The sequence below is a fragment of the Onychostruthus taczanowskii genome, unplaced genomic scaffold (genome assembly GCF_017590055.1).
Source record: "Onychostruthus taczanowskii isolate IOZ18803 unplaced genomic scaffold, ASM1759005v1 scaffold3, whole genome shotgun sequence".
In the NCBI taxonomy this organism is placed as follows: domain Eukaryota; kingdom Metazoa; phylum Chordata; class Aves; order Passeriformes; family Passeridae; genus Onychostruthus; species Onychostruthus taczanowskii.
This window is the reverse complement of record NW_024500349.1, coordinates 431,180-455,158: the sequence shown is the minus strand read 5'-3', so window position 1 is coordinate 455,158 and position 23,979 is coordinate 431,180. Positions and strand designations below refer to the sequence as shown.

General features: G+C 40.5%; 1 protein-coding gene across 5 annotated transcripts in view; it reads right to left on the bottom strand.

Annotated features, from left to right (window-relative positions):
* Positions 1 to 11,345: 11,345 nt before the first annotated feature.
* ICA1 (islet cell autoantigen 1) overlaps positions 11,346 to 23,979 on the bottom strand; it is a 66,688-nt gene continuing 54,054 nt past the window's right edge. For 3 of the 5 annotated variants that reach the window (XM_041408817.1, XM_041408819.1, XM_041408820.1), the window contains 5 exons: positions 23,040 to 23,102; positions 22,885 to 22,926; positions 18,863 to 19,138; positions 13,979 to 14,074; positions 11,346 to 12,280 (listed from right to left, as the gene is read on the bottom strand). In XM_041408817.1, the coding sequence (XP_041264751.1) occupies positions 12,159 to 12,280; positions 13,979 to 14,074; positions 18,863 to 19,138; positions 22,885 to 22,926; positions 23,040 to 23,102 (599 nt within the window). In that variant the 3' untranslated portion in view covers positions 11,346 to 12,158. The remainder of the gene's footprint in view (positions 12,281 to 13,978; positions 14,075 to 18,862; positions 19,139 to 22,884; positions 22,927 to 23,039; positions 23,103 to 23,979) is intronic. The other 2 variants (XM_041408818.1, XM_041408821.1) reach the window with 2 other exon arrangements.

Genomic DNA, 23,979 nt, shown 5'->3' with positions numbered 1-23,979 from the left:
TGGTTCATTTATTTGTTTTGGAAACTGTGCATGAAACACTATAGAAGGAGATTAAATTTTAATATTAGGAGATTAATACACAAAAACAGTGGTTCATTTATTTGTTTTGGAAACTGTGCATGGAACACTATAGAAAGAGATTAAATTTTAATATTGTTCCAAATTTACATCTAGAATAATGACAGCCATTTATGACTGTGTGCTATGTCTTCTAGAACAAGATAATCTTTTATCTATTGATTTTTGCATAACACTGTACTCAGGAGCGGGGAAAACCCCTTAAAATAGCTGAATGTTTAAATATGCATTAAATAGCATATTCTGTTTCAACATAGCATAGGGAAAAAAAATCAGTTGAGAGCTATTTGAAACTGTGTATCTGCTGCTGTGTTTGTGGTATGGCTAATTTCAAGTTATCTGTTGAAAATTATGAAAGCCATTAGATGTTTCACTATGTGAAACTAAACTAAACTCCTAAAGGATGTGGTATAAATCTACTGACAGTCTTGGTTTCATGTTGTTTTGTATGACTCAAATGATTGTCATTTGACTTGCAGAATAATTCTTTCCAGATGGGGGTGTGGGGGGAAGGAGGAAGAAAGAAGGATAATATTTAAATACATGTAAATCCTCCAAAGTCAGTGTTTACTGAAAAGTACTATGGCAATAACCATCAAGAATGGATTAATGCTTATTGTCATCAGTCAGTGGAAATTTTAAGTTTTCAGCATCTTAAAGATTACAAGGTTTCTATGTGACTGTGTTAAAAACATTAACTGGAACTTAACTAAAAGTCTAGGGCCAGAAATTGGACTTCAGTAACCTTTGTGGGTCCTTCCAACATAGGATATTCTGTGGTTCTGTGATCACACCCACCTACAAGAGTGCTTGGTGTCCTTCAGTCAGAAATGGCTTCATTTCAGCCATTTCATCATCACCTTGAAGGGGTTCCTAGGAGTAGCTTTGTGGCTGTCCTGTCCCCTAAATGGACCTGGCTGCAGCAGTTTCAGGCTGTCTTTGAGTGGGAGGTGTTTTCTCAGGAAACACTTTGACAAAAGCCTGTAGCTTGCCCTGCAGAGTTGTGATGCAGTTTGTGTCACAGGGAGCTTTTAAGCATCCCCATGAACCTAGGCCTTGCCTGGTTAGTCACATTTTGGATTTTTTTCCATACGAGCCACACTTTGTATGCTGCGTGCAGCTCACTGACTCTTGTCTTCCCCAAAGCCAAAACAAGGAGTCTGAAAAGCACTGAGAATAGAGAACTAATGAAATAATTTTGCCTTGAGTCCCTGTTTTGTGAATAAAAGATCTTAGCTTGAACGTATATTTTTCTAGTAATTTGTGGCTCTGAAAGTGAATGCTTCAGAGACTGGAGGTCTGTGTAAGGAGAGCCCTTGGCTCTGTGTGCTGGGGTAGGGGACAGCAGGTAGTGAGTGACCTGCTCCTTTTAGGAAACAGGGTGCTGACTGGGAAGTGATTTCTGGCTTCCTGACAAATCAGCTCTTGGGAAGGCCCAAGGATAGAGTCTCAGAATCTTCACAGTATGTAAGTGTAAGGAGTAACAAGAACAAGAGAAATTGTGATGTCAGCCAACATTTCTAATTTATTCAGTTGTAGGCAAACACCATTGAGGCTTAGCAAAACCAACTCCTCCTACCCTGGCCTTCCTCCAGGGCAGTGGATTGGGACTTTCAGACATGGCTTGAGGTACAAGCCAAGCAGTTTGGAGATGACAGATAACTAGTAGAAGTTTACATCAATTACTGTTGTAAACCAGCCTGCCTTGCTGTGCAAAATACAGCCATGAAAGGACAGATTTGAGGCAACTCAGCTGGGAGGAAATAGCCAAAGTTCCTGCTGAGTATGTCCAGAACCTAAATGCAAGGAAAAAGTGAATTAAAGCTGGGAGAGTATATGCATTACACGTACAGTGTTCCATACTTGGTACTTGGCTGAAGGAAGTTGTTTGATGAAAGATTGACAGTTAAAATATGTGTATCTTGTTTCTCTTTGCATTAGTGTAAACAGCCCTGGAAAACTCTAGTTTGGGAGAGACTGTAAAGGCTCAGGGAAGAGCTGTATGGATAAAGTACTGGAAAAACCAGAAGGTGGCTGTGTAGGAGCTCAACATGATTAACTTGATGGTTGAAAAGTGACTTAATTTCAGTTAGTAAATACCTACACATAGGAAATACATACTAATGAGTTTAGCAGATGTGGAATATTAAGAAAATGAAGGTAGATGAATTCATACTAAAAATGTGTATTTGTTTAGCACTAAGTATAATGAATTACTGGGCCAACATGAAAGGAAAGATTTTTTTTTCCAAGTATTGATATGTTTAAAATGAGATGATTTTACAAAGGATGTGCTCAAATATGGTTTTTATAAACCTTACTAACTTGTGATTATTTTGGGCGTTTTACATTTCAGTTGATGGTTAAGAGGTGGAATTTTTGAGCTACCCTAAGAATTCTTGCCTCACAAAAGAAGGATGTGCTGCAATATTTTCAGCTAGAGTGTTAACACATCTTTTAAACTGTCTGGAGTAGGGTTTTGAGGGGAATTTTTGGTGTGTCAAACATGAATGAGGTCTCCAGTAAAGTAGAGGTAGTTGAGTACTTTCTTAGTTCTTTTGATTATGGCACCTCCTCTATAGCACTGTAATTATGGAGAGTTGGTAAGAAACTGGAGAGTAGGAGTTGTCTTTTTGGAGTGCACCAAGTCTCAGAAATAATGTGTTACTTGAGTGGGGTTGAGAGGAGGTGGGGAGTTCCCTCAGTAAAGGCCACATTGGAAGTGAGTGAACATGAAAGTTAAACTGCAAATTCAGTTGATGACAAGAAAGAAGAGCAATTAGATGAAGCTGGATAGAGACGTGACCCCATTTTTAAGAATATTTGAAATTATATCTGAGGTTGTAAGAAGTTCTGATGGGAAATTTTTAGGCTGCCTTGGTCTGTAGCTTGGAAAGCTCAGAGGCAGAGGAGCTGGAAGCCTGGGAGAAGAGAAGGTTGTGTAGTCTCTTCCCACCATTGAGTTAGAGACTGAGCTTCATAACAAAGCACAATTAGGCTAATAACTGCCTGTAGAAAAGTAAGGGTGTGTGTGAGAGAGATTTATTTTTGTGTATGTGCACAGTGAAGTGTATGTGGTTAAACTTTTCAGTGCTTTGTGCAACTGTTGGTTGAAAATAGAGTTTGCTCAGAGCGATAGTAATACCCATGGTAATCTATTTCTTGTACCTTTGTTTTTAACTTTTACTTCTCCAAATAAGTAAGTAGCATCATCTAAATCCCAGACTGCCAGGTGTAAGTCATGTTAACTAAAACTGAGTGCCTGCCTGCTTTCTGCAGGTGAGATTTGAGTGCTCTTGAGATTTTTATGGACAGAGGTTCTTTCTCCAAGGAGAAGAAAGCTGAAAGAAATTCGACTTCCTGTTCAAGTTTGTTGCCAGAAGTCTGGGTGATGCAATTACTCCCGTTCTGAGTTTTATTTGGATAAGAATTTCTAGTTGTACCCTGTCTTTGTGATGCAGAGGTTTCTCAGAGAGTAGCAGCCTCCCTTTCCATAAGTTGGTGCTATCTTTGGGCTTGTTACATAGGGAAGTAAGAACTCATTAAAGATTTAGAAAGGGTGTTGCCTTTGGAAACGAAATACAGTTATTAGGAAATGGGAGGTGGCGGGGAGAAGCAGCTAAATCTCCTTTTGTGACTCCTTTGGATTCTTACTCATTGTACATCCAGAGAATGCTGAGATCCATTCATTTTGATGTCCGTTGCTGAAAATACAGGAAGCTTCAGATGTAGCTTTCCATGTCCGTGACAGTACAGAGATGGTACCATACTACCTACTTTCACTGCATGGTTATATTTTGGATGGGGCATATAGGTGTATTTTGAGGATTGCCACTTCATTCAGGGGCTCTTGTTCATGAAATGAGTTTGGGTACAATGGTGGATCTGGTTTTGGTTCTAGTGGAGAATTCCAAGGAGATAGTTTAAACACTTTCTGAATTGAATACCTAAGAAATCTGTTCTCTTCTAGGGAGGATTTTCTGCAGGGGAATACGAAACGTTTGGGGGTAGGAGAGTGATGAAGATAGAAGCAGTAGGTCTTGCACTTTCTAAACAATGGGAAAGCAAAGGCAGCTTAGTCCCCTGATTTGGAGGGCAACCTTCTATGTCTGTATTGGTGCAGACAGGATGTTCCTTGGGTTAGGAACACAGCAGATGCCTTAATACTCCAGAGGAGTATTAGCCTGGATAAATGTCATTTGTTCTCTAAATCAGGCCATCTGTAGATTGCAATCTGTCCCTTTGGTTGCATCCTGGCTGGAAGGCTGTGAATGCTGCTCTGTATCATGACTGGCCTTTGTATTCAGTAAGTGAGAAAGCGTACCTCCAAACTGGACAACAAACTGGTACCTCTGTCAGGTGCAGGGGCTTTGTGGCACTGGCTCTGTCCTGTGGGTGCAGATCTGCCAGAGCAGCAGGAGCTGTTGTCCATCTCTTAGCCTTCACCATCATGGAAGTTACTGTTTCCCACGATGGTATGCACAGGCTCTGCTGGCCCCTCCTGCATGAGAGTCTCATTTCCACCATCTCTGGTGACTGGGAGATGTTGTCTCTCCTTGTTGTAAACCAGGGAGAAAACCTGCAAACCTGGACTTCTGCCACTGTTGGGAGTTCTGGCAGCACCGTGGTGGTGTTGTACACTGGGGACAGGAACATCATTACCCGAGTCACGGTAAGACTGGCCCCAAGCTACTTGATGCTGTCATGGCTCAGCTGTTAGTCTCCAAAGTTTGTTTTTGGTTTTTTTGGGTTTTTTTGTTTTTTTTTCTGATAGGCCCTGGTACAGAAACTTAAGCACCTTGATAGAGATTTTAAGATTGCCGATGGTGTATATATTGGATTAATCTTCCCTGAAGAAAGGCACTCCATTTTGGCAGTTGGCCTCTGCAGAAAGGAACTTAGATTGTATTGGTGCTGCTACACAACAGGACTTACCTTGGGCCTACAAAAGCATTTTCTTGTATCTCGAAACACTTTTCTTTTTCACTTCAATAACAACCACTAAAGAAAACGTTACGTGCCTCAACCTCAATGAAGCCCTGCATGAAATACTTCACGTTTATGGGGAACAGAGAGGGAACCCAAACCACCTATAGACAAGCTGCACTGTTCATTAAAAACCACCCCAGGACAAACTCCAAATCTCTGCTCCTCCAAATCTCAAGCAGGAAAATTACCATTATGGATTTGTAATGTTTTTCAATTGCATTTAATATCTGCTAACAGGATGGGCTGATAAAATGGATGGGGGCAAGAGAGTGTCAAGTGTAAAGCAGTGTCAGTGCAGCCTTTCTTCCTGAATGCCTCTGTTTGCTTTTTAATCTTATTTCCTTTTATACTTTGTTTCGGCAACATTCCCATGGCTTAAACTGCAAGCAGTGAGATGGACCTGCACACTCTGAGGTCTAGCCAGGCTTTGAAGCACAGCAGTAGTAACTTATGAACATTGCAAAGGCTGGTGAAGCCAAGAGGTCTCCTGCCTCCAAGGAGACCTCGGTCACTTCCCTTAGAAATGAAAGCAAAAGCTGCAAAGTGCTCAGTGCTGCAGGGGGGGAGGGGAGGTTAAGAATTAACAAAAGCAAGATTTTGTTCAAGTAAGGTGTCTTGTAATCATTTCCCTACATGAAGAGCAGCAATAGCTGTGAGTATCTTGCACGTGAGCTTGGCTGTGGTTTGGTGACAAGCAGAGGTGACCACAGGTCTTGCCCGAGGGCTGTGGCAGTGCTGCTGGTGTCTTCCCACCCTGCAGCCTAACACCCCCCTGGCCTCTGCTGCTTCAAACCTTTTTTTTTTTGCGGGGGCGGGGGGGGAGGTTCAGCCAGATCAGTGCCATTGCAGGCTCTTTTCCAGCTGGAGGTGACCGGCTAGGACAGTGGTGGCCCATGTTTAGGTGGGTTTGGGATGCTCCAGGCCCCAGGCCCTGGGCAGGCTTCTGTGACTTTCAGAGCACAGACTGGAAAGAGCCTTGAATTGCTCCTGTGCCTTGGGCTCTTGCAACCATGACTGCTGACTCCAAATCCAGGGAAAACCTTGCAGAAAAGGCTGGATCAGCCCAAGACCCAGGTGAACCACAGATCAGAAAAGTCCCCATTGGCGTTTGTCTCATGCTTTGTGTGGTGTCTTCTAAAAATCTTTCTGAAAATCAAACTCTCACCTGCCAGTGAGGGCTGTCTCTGCTGTCAGGCTTTGGTGCTCTGAAGCCCTGGTACTCAAGTTCAAGGCAGAGATGGGCATGGGAGCACCACACAGACTGCCAAAATAGTCCAGGAAAATAAGCAGCTGTGACAGCAAAGTGGCTCATGATTTCAACTCCTGTATTTTATGTGCCAAGGGTTTATTCTGAGGATTGTACTTGGAATAATACGAGTTGGGGCTTTTTCCTTGCTGCATCCTGCTCCTGTTACATTCAGCATGCTTGTTTCTTGCAGCCAGCTGTTATCCACCCACCTAGATGGAGGCAGGGTTGGATGATTTCATTGTGTAGCACTTCTAAAGTTTTTTTTTACCTTGCTCCAGCCTATTGATGAAGCAAGCACGTGGCTTCCAACACCTGTCCTTGCCTTTCCTACTGCCATTACAGCTGTGGAAGTTCAAAATAAAGGAAGCACCCTGCAAAGTAAGCTTCTGGGATAGATAAAAGACTTTAGTTGAAAGAGAAGACTGGCTGTAACTTCTTTAACAGCTTAGGTAGGTCTGCTCTCTCTTCTAAAATTGCTTATCTACTTTTTTCCTAAATTTTTTGGGTATTCCCTATCCCAAAAAGGATTCTGACAGCAACCAGTGTAAATAGCTGTCAGGTAGTATCAGCCAGGCTTCCACCTCCAAGCTACAGCATGCTTCTCTTAATTTAAAATTTGTAATTTTTTGCAAGCAGCTGAAACTTCAAACCCACTATGGATTAATTACAAGGCTGGGTCCATCAAAGTTTTGCTACGGTAGAACAGGGTTAAAAGTTGATGCAGCTGCTGGCAGCTGAACACTGCGGTCTGGCAAACAGCGGCCTCCTCACTTGGTCACTGACTAGCAGAATGATTTGGATTGGCAGGGACCTCTGAAGGTCTTCTAGTCCAGCCCCTCTGCCATGGACATTTTTTAATGAGATGAGGTTCTTCGTAGTCCCATTGAACCAGACCTTGAACATTTCCAGGGCTGGGGCATCTGTCACTTTCCTGGCCAAACAGTACCAATGTCTCACCACAAGACATTTCTTACGTGCAATCTAAACCCTACACTCTTTCAGCTAAAAACCTGCCTCTTGTCCATAGGCCCCAGTAGTGTGTCTAAGTCTTTCTTACAAACTGTATCTATTGTAAAGAAAGCCCCACAGTAAAGTCTCCCCCAGAGACTCCTGCATCCCAGGCTGAACAACCCCAGCTCTCTCAGCCTTTCTTTCTCCACAGGACAGCTACTCCAGCCCTGCTGACTGGTTTCATGGCCCTCCTCTGGACCCACTCCGGCAGGGAGAGCTCCTGTGCTGGCAAGCGCCTTGTCTGACTTGAAGGGAGTGCCATACTTTAGCCCTTTGGGTTTGTAATTAGTAAGTGAGGGGAAAAGCCAATTTTATGCTTGGGAGAGCACTGTTAATGAATGGCCAGGTACTGGTCTGACTGCAAGGCCGGTCTGCCTCGGTGCTGGAGGCTGGCTGGCTAGCCAAGGCCAGACCTGCAGGGCCTGTTTGGCCACGGTGCCCTGGTTTCCTGTCCCAGGAGAGGCTCTGTGCCTGTGCACTCCGTGTGTGTGTGCTGAGCTGGGCCGAGCACAGGGAGGATGGCAGCCCCAGCAGCTGCCTTGTGCTTGGCTGGCCAGTGAGGTGCTGGATCATCTCAGCATTTCTGCTGCTCAGCTGAGGCAAAGCCTCTGCTGCTTGGCTGTTGGCAAGCCTGGTGGTTGCTCTGCTTCCTGCCTCCCCCATATGGTGGCTTGTTTAAAAATAAGATACAAGGAGCAGAAGTTGTAAAACTAGGCTAACCAGAGGGGCATTTGCAGTAAGTTCTTGGAAGGAAGCTTGAAGAAGGAGGAGGGACCCAATACTGGCAGCTGCACCTGTACCATGTTCATTCTTGCTGCTGCTCTGACATCTGAGCATCTTTGGGAACTGCACTGAGGGAAGACAGGATCTTCCAGTTGCCCTTCCTGTGTTCTGGGGCTATTTGACTCCACATACCCTCAACATCAAAACTGGACAGTACATTCACTCCTCGGTGCTGCTCATCCAGTGTCCCCTGGCACTCACAGTAGGATGTGATGGAATGATGCAGACAGCAGTGTACAGAGGCCCCAGGAAAAGGCAGCATGATGCCAGCACCTGGGTACTGTTCACACCTCCTACTCTGCTGAGCCCTTCCAGGCTCAGATGCTGTCAGGGCTTGTAGGCCATGACATTTCCTGTATTCCCACTTGGAGCAAAGCTGCTTGCTGGTCACCTTGTTGCTCAAGTGGTCCCACTTTTTCCTAGCATATGCAGCCCCTAATGTTTGAAGGGAATTCAAAAGGATGTTTGGGGAAGGCAGGTGGCTGCTTGTGGCCAAGTGGTCCTGCTTCAAAGTACATTAGTGTTATGCTCATGCAATGTTGGATATGGAAACAGCAGAAAGGAACAAGGTAAGTCCTATTCTACTCTATTGAAATAAATCATGGTCACTTCAAAAGGCCAGAAAAGTTACATTAAAAAGTTTCTTGTTAGCTTTCTCTATGAGCTGTTCAATTGCCAAGGCTCACAGTCCAATTCCTCTGAAGCAGCTGCTCTGAGATTTGTAGAAACCTTGAATCATCAGAATCAATTACATCAAATTTAATAAACTTCACAATAAGGACAGTTAATCAATTGCCGCTTTTTTCATCTGCCATAGGCGTTTTGCAGCTGTTTTTATTTTAAAAAATCCACTACTGAATCAGAATATGCAACTGGAATGGAGCATATTAAATCAAGATGAACATTATGTGTGTAGAAAATCAATCTGTAATTTTCCCAGGATGATGAACTGCCCTGCTGTTCCAAGTCTGAAAGGACAGCACAGTCCTCTGAGTGGCGCTGGCCTGGGAGTGACTCCACAGCCCAGGCTGCTGACAAGCACGTGCCAGACACTTCTTTATTAGTAGGGAAGTGTTGTTTGTAGCTCTGTACTTTGCATTAACAACATCTATTTGCAGGATGGTAGCTTTCTGCTCTTTCAACTTCACTAAATCTTTATGATGATAATGCATTGTACACAGGGATTTCAATTGCTTTTCTTTAAGCAAAATTAATCACATTTTAAATACCTCTGGCTTGGTTTTTTTTGGTTTTTTTTTTCATTTGAAAGTGTGAAAAAAATTGTATTGCAAATGATTCAAAGCTTAAGTAATTTCAAAAATTACATATTACAAGAAATCAATGCTTAATATAAACTATTTGGTAGTGCAGTTTACGTGAGGCGGAGAGAAAAGAAAAAAACCCTGCACCTGTGGTTTGCCTTGTGTGAAAGGGAAGATGATTCTGATGCTTTCCTACCTAAAAACAGGATAAGAATTTAGACCATCATTAGCTGAACCTCTGCAATGCTCTTAATTGCCTCAGTGAAGACAGGAGTTTTTTTGTGCCTTGTTTTGATTGTTTTGGCATTTTTTTTTTATATCCTGGAAGTCTAGAATCTGTGACCTAAAGAACAAACAGTTTTTTGAGCCTTTAAGAAATGTTTTGAACTCAATACAGCCTCCTCTCTGCTTTACACCTAACTGCTTCAGCTACTAAAAAATGCTGGAGTGGATTGTCCACAAGTGTTTTAGAAACTACCCAGACAAATGTAATCCACAGCAAATTTAGCAACCACAGACTTGCTTAAAGTTGCAAGAATCTGTTTAATGATTTTGTGGTAACCCAGCTGGGCTGAAGAGCAGCCTGGCTCTCCCTCAAGCGCCTGACACTAACATTTTTGGCATTGCAGATAATTACAGTTTGGGATGGAGAGGATTTCAGGCAAACAGTCGCTGTTATGAGTACACACTAGCACTCCTAAGTGTAAGTGCACCCCAGAGTAAACCTGAGGTATCTCCCAGTTAGATACCTGAGGTATCTCCCAGTTAATCCCCTTTGTAGATGTCTTATTAACTGCCAGAACTGCAGCCCACAGTTGTGAATTCAGCCTCCTCTTAGTGCTCAAGAAAGTTACAGAGTGCAGAAAAGGCAGCTCACTGAGCAAGGAGCTGCCAGTACCAAAGAGTAGCAAATAGAATGGAGGGAACCAAGTTTTACCTTTAGAAGGAGCACAGCACTGACATCAGATTCCAGGTCTTACATGCCTCAGGGCCCCAGCTGGGCTGGGCACTGTGCAAAGAGATCAGACCATCTTTACCCATTAGACATGAAAATCCACTCCTAAGCATCTGAAGAACTTCTCTGGCAACAACTGAGGTACTTTGACACTTCCAGGTTATGGGATGGGATGGGATAATGAACACGATAGTTTGAACAGGGATGTTTAAAGCTTGCTGAGGATTGAGCCTGATGAACTCTGGTCAGTCCAACCTCGCGTCCACTGCTGGCATGTAGCTTTTTAGACAGGAGGCACCAAAAACACATTACTGCTGCTCAGTGCACTCATCCAGCAATGTTCTGCTGCACTCAAGAAGAAGTTGGCCAATGCAGTGAACTTGTACATTTATATAGTTATTTTCAGGTACTTAGCTACCTATTAGACCATGAAACAGGGATTAACTGAGTGTACAGATAACTAGCTGTGAAACAGCTCACCAATGCAAAAGGAAAATCAAGCAAATTAAAAAAGGCTGAATACAATAAATTGTAAAGCAGGTCCTGTACAGTACACAGAGCTTGTGATCTTAACTGCCTGGTGACACATCCTCAGGGTGCAACAGGGGATGTCCAGGTTGGACATATGGAAGAATTCCTCCACTGAAGGGGTGGTCAGGCATTGGAATGGGCTGCCCAGGAAGGTGGTGGAGTGTCTGGAAGTGTTCAAAAGACAACCAGATATAGCACTGAGTGCTGTGGTTTAGCTGGCAGGGGAACTGTTTGTTCCAAGGTTGGACTCGGGAGTCTTGGAGGCCATTTCCAACCTTGATGATTCTATGAGCCTTTTCCCCTTCTTTTGTGGGGAAGCAAAGGGACACCACATTGAGTTCAAATTTTCTCACTGTCCTTCCTTCTGGATTGCTATTCAGAAACAAAGGGTTCAGTACTTGTTAAAAACTGGTCATCTTTTATCTTCAGATGCTTGTTATGTATCAATTCCACAGCACACCAGCATTCTAGTGGGAATAAAGTTGTCGTTTTTGTCAAAATCATTTTATTAAAGAGTTAATGTCACAACAAGCTTAAAGTAACACATGCTTCAGAAATAAACTGGATGAAAAATTCTCAGAACAGAAACAGGAATGGATTGAAGGCATGGCAAAGCATCCGTTCCAAGAAACTTCTGCAAACAAGTGCGAATTCTGTTGGTGCAATGGAGAAAAAACTCAGAAAAAGCCTCTTGGGCATGACTTCTCTTTATGTTTATGTAGTGCAGTTTGTCAAATAAGTTAGATTGGAAAGGGCACAATTTCAATGGCTGCACAGACCCAAATTTACCTCTTCAATATTTAGCTCCAGCACAGGTTTTTCAACTGTGAGTACTAACAAAACAAATTTAGTTGACATCTGAACATAGCAGTAATAGATATATTATATACATGATAGATGTTTGACTCATGCAGCCTCTTCAGTTACGTGATTTTTTTTTTAAATTTACTCAAGAAACATTATAAAAAAATAGGTTTCCAATTTGTATTTCGCTCCGGTGTTAACTCCACATCACCCCAGGCAAAGACAGTGTTTCAGCAGACAATCTAATTTGGCAAGAAATCTGCCCTAATTCTTAACCTCATTTTTGTAAGTCCACATAGAAAATAAATGCGAACTCTTTATACAAAACAAGAGCAAATAACTGTACCTATAGAAAAGGGGATTAATTCCCTTTAGTTTTATTATCATGGCACATACTTTATAATTTCACAACAGCATACTAATTTTCAGTTATTTTTTTAAACTCCAAAATAGTGTTGATGAAGGGAAGAATGTTGAGTTACCAGAGGCAGCTGACTCATGCATTAAGCAATTCATGTTCTTTATCAGTTTTCCCAACAGCATCAGGATTGGATAATGGGTCAAGGTCAGCAAAGAGACTGAACCAAGCAGTCAAGTCTTTAGGATTCTTTGTAGATTCTGGAAAGAAAAAAAGAAAGAAAAAAGAAATGCACAGACTTGTCAGCTATTTTAAAACAAAACTGACTGAATGTTTGACTGAGGTCAAACAAATGCCATGCTATTGTTTAATTTATTACCAAGGGCATTCTGACAAGAAAATCAGAATGAGTGATTGCATTTTAAAACACTATCTTTGTCAGAATATAGGACTTCAGTAAGAATGAGTGTTTTACATGTCTGCTATGTATTTTATATGGCTCCTGCCATGATAAGTACAGGAACACTTTAACCAGAAATAGAAACAATCTCACTCTGTCTAGCTTTGTTTCATGAAAAGTATTTGAGTGTGCCCCTGCATGCCTGCAAACAAGCAAAAGGAAAGTGAAGGCAGATTTTACTTTCAAGCTCTCTTAGAGGACTAAATTCCTTTCCCTAAATCCAATTCATGTGACTTTGCAACCAACAAGGTCATTACTCATATGGAATGAAGTTTTAATGGGAAGGCACTGGCTGGAGAGAGAAAGAGAGGGGTTATATTTGATAGGCAGTCCCCAGTACAGCTTCTAGTTTAATTCTGATGGATATAGACAAACTGTGAATAGGGAATTTATCCAATAGCAGCTGGACTACTGCACCTCTGTGTCCACATTGATATATGTATTTCACAGAGGTCATCTGCCTGCTTTTATTCCAACTGGGCAGATGTTCAGGATAAAGCAGTAACAACTTTGGCTGCTATGAAGAAGGTAAATCTCCACTTGCTTTTTTTTTTTTCTGTGGCCCTATCCCCAACATGTATTATACTGATAGTGAAATAAGATATGCTCTTCTCTCAGAGAGATAATGGCACATGAAAGCTTTCTTTGCAACACAAAGAATTTACAGACAAAATAGGCTCTGCCTGGCATGACACTCCTCTTGGTACCTGCCACTTTCAGAACCACAGATTTCCAAATAGCTGAAGGCCATTCCTTTTGCTGGTGCCAGTCCTGTGGCTGCATAATCATGCTGATTTCCAAAACACCTTAACTTTCTTTTTTGTTTTTTCTGCTGAGCTAAAAAAATCTCAGAGGAAGAAATATGTATCACCCCTTTCTTCTGTATCATCAAATGTGAATGCACAGAAATGGCTACAAACTGGCAACAGAATTCAACATAATTCTGGTTTACTTATCCAGGAAATCCTAGTCAAAAATCAGCAGGCCACTGTCTCAGTAGATGGCAGGACTATGCACTCTTGGCTAAGTTGCAACAACAGAATTAAGTTTTAAACAGATGACTACTGATATAATGTATGTTTATTTTTAAAAAATTGCAATTAGGGCTATTCTGCCTTATCAGCAGGCTATATTTTAGCCACAATACTAAATCTTAGAGCTTGAAAACATTGTATAGCTCAAGATGCACACAGATGCTATTCTGTGTGAGTCTAAATTAAAGTAGGTAAAAGAAACCGTAGCTTCAATTCCTTTGTTATATAGTAAACTATTCTTTTGACATGCTATTTGCACTAAGCCTACCAAAAACATACATACACACACATATCATACACCTAATCAAGGTGAAACAGAGTAATCAGGGAGCACAAGATTGAGCTGTAGCTACTACAAAAATAAGTTTTGTTACCACAGTAACTGGGAAGACATGAGACACTATACAAGATACAAGAGCTAAAAAGGAAAAGCCAAGTAACTGGAAAAAATACATGATTGTCACCTTTCACAGGCGTCTTGTCATCACTCACATTCGGGCTGTGTGGTTTCTGTGCTGGCTGTGGTATTGACGGTGGGCTCACACTGCTGGCTGCCCATCCTGAAATTCAGTAACACAGCAGCATTAGCATGAGGAGTTACTTTGTTAACTCCAACACCCAGCAGCATCAGACAGAGGAGCAGAGTATTGTTTATGGCCATTTGTATCTGTCCTTGTACACACAAAGTCAGCAGTCAGACCTGCCTAGGAGCAACACCCTATACAAGAGAGTATCCCTAGATCACTTTCATCATCTCCAGCTTCAGGCAACTATACTGTTTTCAAACCTTTCACCTGGCTAGAAAATATTTTTGTTTCTCTTATTGAATCACAGTTAATAATCATTCACAGAAAAGCCAGTTCACTAATCAAGTTGAACACAGGTGTAGGGAAAAGAATCACTTACATTTGGGTAGAAATACCACACATAATAAACATTTTTTCCAAGTCCAAAGAGTTTTATTTCATCCATTGTTCCAGACAAAATCTTATTTAGAGACCCTAAATTTTTTAGTTAATTTTGAAGCAATTCTGGAAAAAAAAAATTCATTGCAAAACAATGAAGAATTAAATTCAAGATTAATTACTTCAAGTTAATTTAAAAGTACATTTTAATGGACTATTTATTTTTCCTCCCTTTTTGAAAGGAGATTCTCAGCAAGAGGAGAGCAGCTATGCAGGAAAAAGTGAAATAATTTTTTTCTTCTTACATGCATATTCTATATCCACAAAAGAGTAATGATAAATACAGTTAATAAGGCCAGATGAACAGGCTGGCAAAATGAAGTAGGGGTAGTATACTGCAGAAACATATTAGGAAAAAAACCAATATTTTTGTCCTTTGCTTAAGATATTTAAATTCATGTGCTTTATTACATTTAGAGGACTGGAGAGAGTATTTCTAATTTAATTAATATATCCTTTAAGTTTGGCCTGGACGATTATCCATCTAAATTGTCAGTATCACAAACAGGATGCTCATCTATGTACCCAGCTACCATTTCCTTATTCAGTCTCTTTTTTTTCTACAAGTGCATGCTTTCACATCCTTTTTTACTCTTTTTTTTTTTACTCCCCTTACTTTCTGCTCTTTTGGGAGCCCTGTCAGATATTGGCACCCAGCATCCTGACAGGTAATGCAACAACCACATCAGTCACATCAACCCTTTCTCTCTCAGTAGATTATTCTCATCACTCTCTGATCTTACCTTGCCTATGAAAGGTCTATAACCCAAGCTATGTTATAAAAAGAGGCAAGAAGCCTTTTTCTGTAAACATCACATGAATTAGGAAGAAAATTTAAAGCCACAAACATCCTCTGTATCTATCTCTAAGGAAACTAACCAAAAACTTCTTCAAAATCTGGATGCAGAGTGCTCACATGTATTTGCTCTAGAGCAAGGTGATAAAAGCTTGTGAGCCAGCTTCTTGTGAGCTAGATCTTACAGTTCAAGTTTTAGAGCCTTAGTTCAAGTTTTATAGGTTTCAAACAGGCAAATCTGAATGATAATAATGGAAAGCATGGCATTACCCCTGCAGAATGACATACTTTTCCAGGCATTTTCTCTGCTTGTGTTACAAACAAGAGGACATTATACACAACTACAGTAGACTGCAATGCTTTTGCGTGCTTGGAGATGCATTGTGAGAAAGCGTTTGATATGGCAATGAATGACAACAGGTAAATTCAGCTGCTTAAACAAAGAGGGCCAAATCCTAATCTGACAGAAATGAATGGGAGCTCTGCCAGAAACTTTCTGTGCAAGTCCCAGTGACTTCAGAAAAATCAGGAACTGGCTCCTGGCGACCTCACTGCTGTTCCTTTACACTGGAGTGCTTGGCAGGTCAGGGAGCAAAGCACTTCACACCAGTGAACTCCTTTGGAGCCCTCCCTCTTTTTGAGTCCCTGGACTAAGACCCGGCAGGCAGCACATCCATAAGACATGCTGTGGCCTGGCTGTCCTTTAATGAAATGCAGGTAGCTCACTTAGAAAAGAAGAACCACCTAACAACAGCAACAAAAAATCCAACCAAATACACTCCATGAAATATGTGACACTTTCATAATGAAATTACTGATCTATGAAGATACTGGGAAAGACTGACACAGAATTTGTATGAAATACTTTCATGAACTAAATTTTTAGTGAGCTACCGAGAACAACTTTGCCTTTCAAAACCAAACCGCAGCCTATCAGTTTGAAAGCAGTTGTTGGCCCAAAGCCTGTTTTGGTTTGCCTGTTCACAGAATGGCTTTGTTACGTGACCAGACAAAAGGTTATTGCCAAGACAGCAAGGAAACCAAACAGCTTGCTGTTCAGCAAGCATCTTCACCAACATTGCAATGATTAAATTTAGAAAAGGAAATGGTGAGCTGTGCATTTTCTTATGAACTAGAATATATGCACATGTAGGGAAGATAAAGAGGAGCCCTTAATGGTAATAATGAGTAAGTGAATGAGGCCATAAACATCACGAAAAGAGAAAGCCAACACTTCCTCTGAAAAAGTAGAAGGGCAACTGAATTACAGAGCTGAAAAGATATATTGGGAGCATGCTTTACTTCTATTATATATATATACACACATTTATATGTATTTTAAACCAGCACCTGGTAGCCCCATAGCAATTCAGAGTCCCATTGTGCTGGATGCTGCCTATAAATACAGCCAGAGAAAACTCTTGAGCTGGGAATTCCTGACCGTAACAGTTTATAACCTGCATAGCATTGTGCCTGTTTTACAGATTAAGATCTGAGGCAGAGAGAAAACAAAGCCCCAAAGATTTATGAGTGTGCTTAACGTAAAATAAGTAAGTAATCCCACTGAAGTTAATAGAAAAGTTAAGGTGCTTAAAGTTAAGCATGTGAGTTTTAAGAATCTTTATGGTCTTAAGGCCAAATTCACACAGGAAGTATGCAACATTGAGGCTACAGTGTAGCACCTCACAATGAATAATTATTAAGCAATCCTACCAGTTAGGGAAATAAACTCAGGAGATGTATCACAAGTCCTCAGTAAAAATATAATTAATATATTCTAATATTTCCAACTTGTATGTCTGGATATGCTTATACTCCAGTTAGTGTTTAAAAAAAAAAAGTCTCTCTTCCCATGTTTAATGATAAGGTCAAATTCTGAAAGAAAAGTTGTGAAGTGAAATGAAATGTAGTTTAGGATTAAAGCTGAGTTTTTACAAGATATAAAATGGACCAAATTTCATCTTCTGTTAAAAAATAGGAAACAAAATCTTGGAAATATTTAGAAAGCTAAAACAAGAAACAAAACATTAAGAAAGATTATTTTCAGATACAATCACTCAGCTGATTAACCCTGACTTTTCAGGGTACATCAATTACCACAATCTTCTGCCAAACTTTGGAAACCCATTTGAAAACATTCACATAATTTATGCTTTATTATTTTTTTACTAAAAAATATTTTGGAATACCATGTTGACTGGAATGGATTTTCCATTTATACTATTCCTTGAATGCAACATTACTGAATTCTGATTTTGAAGTCTCTAACGCTGCACCCAATGCCAGTGCAAATGAAAGCTAATACCCACATCAGAAAGGATGCACAACTCTGCTTGCTGTTTATATCTAAAAAATACTTTTCCTTTAAAAACACATTTACATTTAAAAATGGGAATTGCACTGAAATGTGCAAATTAAACCCACAAAATTTTAAATGTACATATTTTAAACCATGTAAAGCTGTGGAAAAAAAACCCAATCTCATAATATTTCTGTGCTATTTTTAGAAATTTGCTTAAAAACAATGTACCTTATAAAACGACATCTAAACCTGTGCCTCATTACAAATGTCATTCTCCCATTTTTCATCTAAGTGCTGAAGCCAATGAACCGACATATTTTGCTTTAGGGCTGCTGGTAGTAACTGTATTAATTATAAAGTAAATCTGACTTTCTTATTCCTGCCAAAATGTCACAGGTCATTTTACCTCATGTGTGACTCTTACAGTTGCATGGGTTCCAATAAACAGTCTCCAGGATGGGGTCAGCCTGCTACTGTTTCCTATATTGCTCTTCCCCAATTAGATTTAAATGACTTGGGACAGAGCCCAAAAAGGCACAGTCCCCTCCAGCTTGCAAAGCCCTACAGAAGATCCAGCCAGACTGCAAGGAGCGCAAAGGTAGGTGCTGTTGGCTGCCTATCACCAGCCTGCCTTCCTCCCTCTCTTTCTTCCTCAAGGCCAAAGCAGCAGCAGGAAAAGTCTACCCTAGTTCCCCTCTTTTCCCCAGCAGTATCTTGGAAAAGCCAAGAGAATTAACAGCACAGAAGAAAGAGGAGAGAGTTGCATCAGTAACCAGCCTGCAAGAGATATCCACCTATGTGGTTGATAGGATGACAACCCATTCTACCTGACCCATATCCCTACACAAAAAAAAAAAGCAACTGATTTTCACTACATGGTTTAAAAATAGTAACCCCAGAAAAATACAGTCATCATTTTTAGTCCCTTGGCTCCTTAACATAGACAGCAGTTGTTATTAAATCAGAAAAACCCAGTCATACTTTCTGTTTCAGGAAAAAAAGATCTCAAAGTTCTACAGAACATTTCAAAAAATTAAACGGAAACGTTCAAGACAGTAATCTTGACTTTAGGTTTTGGGTACTTCATTCAAATACTGAATGAGAAGGGCTTAGAAAAACAAGTAAGTTACTCATGTGTTTTCTCTCTAGGCCATACTCTGCTTTAATTTCAGGCACAATTTCTGCAGCCATGGCACAATACAAACTCTCACCACAGTTCTACGTACCAGAAAATCATGCTCTAAACCCTAACCCAACACACTGACAGAACAAGACGAGCTCTCACCATGTAAGGATGACTGCAAGTCATTCATGTTTTGGTCTAGCAGCTGTGAGGGTAAGTAGCCTGATGGTGCTGGTACTGCAGACGATGAAGTGTTCTCCCCATCTCTAGCTGAAGAGTTCATGGTGACATCAGCAGCCTGTCCAAAAACAGCTGTCCACTCTTTGCTGAATTCCCCCTCATCCAGGGAGGAGGCGTTGAGGATCTCGTTTAGTAACACCATGTCATCCTTATCACCAAGTTCTGGCTCCAAGGATCTCACAAACTTTTCCTTTGAAGCTGTCTCGGAACAAGAGAGTCAAGAGAAATAATTTTTTTTAGACAAAGTAAATTAAGGAATTTTTTAAAACATAGCCAATCTAGGCTAGGTATGTTAAGTGAGATGGAATATTTTTGCATGAATATTTATTTTCCTTTTTAGACTCAATTCTCTTGGACATCTGTGTTTATACCTTATACAACAAATAATCCCTTCATTATCTTAGATAACCTCACTGCTGTTAACTCTCGCTTCTCATTAAAAATAATACTACATACAAGTGTGCTCAAAAATCTATTAAACACACCAAAATCATTACACAGTCTAATTAAATAATTGGAAAATACTACTTTTATGTTCCTTCTTTATATGAGAGACTCAAAAAAAACCCCAAATTGGTATAAACTAAAAAAAAAAGTACGACTTGGGGATTTAAGATCTCCCTTATGACCAGTGATCCCTTATGATCAATACTTGAATGATTGGGGTATTTCCCCATAAAAAAATTTAGTCTATCACACAGAGGTAGATTTCTATGCTGACCCATGCTACAGTATTTTTCTTTCTTCTCATAAGCTGCTGAGAAATAATTGGGGCTCACTTTCCTTCTGATTCCCTGTGCTAGTTTTTCCAGCACAAGAACTGCAGCAGAAGAATCTCTTGGATCACTTGAGCCACTGCTGTTTAAAAACAATTTTTCCTAATTTAGAAATGTTAAACAGTTATACAAAATACATGAAACTGGTAACCAGGATCATTATCCTTTCCCAAAACAATCTGAGAGTTAAAGAACTATCAAGGACCCCCAACTGTTATTTTACTTGGAAGCATTTGGAGCTCCACTGTGGAAGTCTGCAGATGACAAAAATGGTGGTTAACAAGGCTGATAATGTTACATTCCTGAAAACCAGATCAGTTCATCTTACTTATGCTTGTTTCAAACTTGTGGTAAGGCACAGAAGAAACTTCAGCTTTCCAAAGTTTTGGCAGATCAGCTGAACTCTCCAATTTGCATTCAACTTACAAAATGCTTTTAACCCTTTTGGGTTGGGATAAAAGATTGACAGTAGCAAGTGTTTGCAACAGGCCATTTTACTGAAACTCAACAGCCTTCTCAGAAAAGTTTCCTGGCAACAGCTGTAATAATTTATAATTAAATGGTTGAAGTTGAGTCAGAGGAGGAAAAAAAGCACAAAACTGTTTTAAAATAGACTCATGCGTCAGCACACACACCTACGTACTACGAAACAAATAAACCAACACAAGTTAAAATTATTTTGTTCATTACTGATGTCAGCTGTGAGATTCAACTGCTGTCTAACTCACATTTTGATATACCTCTGTACTCCCTGACAGGGCCTAAACGTTAGAAATAGAAACATTTAGAAACACATCAATTCTCCTAATGCTCTTCCTAGACTGTAACTAAAATACCACAGAAAACAATTTGTTCTTAAGAATTTTCAGGCTGTTTTCCCATCTTCAGATAAAGAGCGAAGAATATTAACATTGTCCAAGTACCTCCAATTCCCCCAAATTATTCAGCAGGTAAGACAGAGGGGTAAATCCCCCCATGGGGGAAACACACCTGCTCTTTCAAATGTCCTTAAGAACTCTGCTCTATGGGGCATCACCACCTCAAAGCTTCTCTCAGGAAGCCCCTCCATGAACTTGCAGGGGGAGATGCAAAGGGAGCAGCATTTGCAGCAGATGTGCAACGGCACAGCACCAACACCACACGTAACCACAAGTGCCCTGAAGGGAACAAATGCAGCAGCACAGCTCAGAGCCAAGCTCTGCTCCATTTGGGGAACCATTGCAGGAGCCCCATCTTGACTTCAGCAGCAAGCACAACATAAAGCTTTACAAGTGAAAGCAGCCAGGTCTCGCTGCAGGGTGTATGGCCACCAGAAATCTGAGGAGTGACACATTTTGTGGCCCAGCAATCTTCCTGATCTTCCTGTGGGGACTGTGCAGCCCTGGCAGGGCAGGATAGGGTGTGTTCAGGCTCAGGCTGCTCCGACTAAGCAGCAGCAGCAGGCTTTGCTCTTGTTTGCAATAAAGGTTATCTAGAAACCAGCCTTGCTTACCGAGATATTACTCATGTGGTATCTCTGCTAGATTACTAGAATGATAGGGACTTTCTCACTTTACCCATGAATCTTCTATTACTTCTTTTCCTGTTTCTGTTTTCACTGCCCATTTTCAGTCAAAATTCTTTTTTCAATCTGCACATGCAGCCCCAACCTTATAAGTGCCCATGAAAAAAATCCAAACCTTCCATTAAAACAATGAAAGAACAATGTGACTATACTCTTTCTGTTCTGTTTGAACAAGCCTCTAGCAATGCTCACAATCCCTTTGTAAACTTACCTCTTTTTGTTGCTGTTAAACAAAAAAGGGAAGAGAAACTAAAAATATTTACAACAGTACATGATTGGCAACACATGATAAAGACTTCCTTCTGAAACACACATGAAAGTGTACCTCTACCTCTACTGCTCCACTTAAAATAGTACAATATTCATTAGTCTAAAGCTAGCTAATGTGTAGAATTAGGGCAAATGGCTGATATTGCAACAGTGCCATAGCCAACCTTAGCCAATGCAGACACCCCACAGCAGTTTTTGCATTAATTCAACTGTTTAAGTAAAGAAAAAAGTGTTCTAAGTGACACAGCTAAGCATGTATGAGCAATAATTGTATATATTATCTGTATCTCCACTAGAAAGGCCCAACAAGGAATGGAACTGAGTAACAAGAAAACCAGAAGAAAAAAAATGCCACCATCAGACATGCACCGATCTTTTTATTAACCACAGAAAAGAAGTCATTGTTACCTTATCTATTCACAGATTAGGGCTGCTTCTGCAAATAGCTGAGGAACTTTCCTGGTGCCTGCCTTCATGGGTGATTCTCCACATGGATAACTTCCCCCCCAGTGCAAGACACTGCCCATGGCAAATCCAAAGACACGGTGTTTGCAAATGTCCTATCTGCCATGAAGGCAGTGCTTTAAATACCCCAAACGCTCTCAGTCTGACTGACTAAACCACACAAAGGGATTTTTTTCTTTGATTCATTTGCTTTTTGAGTTGCCACAATTGTTTTGGTTGTTGAAGATTTTTTTACTCATTCTTCTGAGGTATATGAGTGAAAAGTAACTGAAAAGTTACAGACAACATTCTAACTTCTTATGAAAACTTATAAAATTTTAACCCAGATATTTCATATGTTATCTGGTAAAACAGCACATCCCCCTGATCTGCCAGAGATCTCACAGAAGTATAAGGACAGCGCAGAGGATTTAATTAGCTCTCTCTCTGAAAGAAGTCACCAGTCCTTACATGGTTTTAAGAAGACTACATTATTTTTTTCTGACATGTACACTTTTAACAAAATCTTGTGGTTACTAGTGTATTGCCAAGAGCTGCAGCACAACAACTAAAAAACCAAAATGAAAAATTTGTGAAATGTTATAGGAGGGGTAAGGTTTACAATAGAACCTACTTCAGTTCGGCAAAAAGGATATAGTCCAGTCTACCTAATCTTGGTATAAACATTTTATCCCCAATAAGGTTTACTTCATATTGTAACATCAGGAATTGCGTCTCTGCTGAGTTTCCTTTAACACTATTTAAATACTGCAGCTGAATAATTTCATTGTACTTTTCAGACTGTGAAATAAATTAAGATCTAAGATTAAAAGTATACTTGGCTACTAAGATTGAAACAGATGAAACAGACATGCACAATCACATCATACCATTTTCTTCAGGTTGCAGGTCTAATAACTCATCTATAGCACCTAAAAAAAAAAAAGAACAAATACAGAAAAATTAGAAGCCACAAAGGAAGATCTGCAGTACACTGACAATCAGTATGTAAACATGTAAAGATAGCTTTCTGAAGTGTCTTCACCTGAGTTCTGCTCGTGGTTACAATGTTCTTGTAACGTGGAGATGACATCCTTGCCATCATCAGCTGTAATTGAGATCCACAAATATGTCAAATTGCACTTGGCAGGAGACCATGCTTATAAACAGCACCACTATAGGATCAGCATGCAATTGTTGTTGGGATTCATGTTTTAAATGAGGCATGTTAAAATGAGCCTGGTCACAATGAATGAAAGATCCAAGGTACAAGCATTTCAAAATGAGGCAAATTTCTGGATAATAACCTGAGGGAGATCTTCCTTTGAGTCACTGCCTTCTACACTACCCTCTCCAGGCTGAGTGCACCCAACTAAGGCAACTGCAACAATCAGTCCTCCAGAAGCAGGGACATTCATTTTAGAGGCTTGTACTTAGGCCAGGAGAGTGCAAAAAAGTGCTGGGACCTTATCACTCTCTAAACTGCTTTCCTTACAATGTGTTCTTCCTCATGACACAAACTCTGGGAACAGGAAGAAGGAGTCTTCACCCAAGGTATCCCAAGTCAGGATATAAGTAACAGCATCTCCTTTGCAGGGAAATAAATGGACTAAGACCAATAGGGAGTAAAATGTACAGCTGAGGATTTATAGGCTATTAGAGGTGACAAAACATGGCTTAAATTCTCAGCAAGTTTCTTAGATGACACATGAAATCAAAACAATTATCTAGATTCTGTTTATCAGTGAAGAGAAAGATACCTCCCTCTGGTGATTAACCCCATTTAAGACAGGTAGCAAAACATGAGGGATGAGTTACTGCTGAACATGCTTTTTTCCCCCCTTATTAACTGTTGAGGAAATCTAGCTCCTAGACAAGTAAGTCTGTAGCTCTAAGAGCAAAGGAAGGGTTTGCTCACAGTATTGCCAGAACTGGAAGGCCCATCTGCTGGAAGCCTCACACAAGAGGCTGGAAAGGTGAAATAG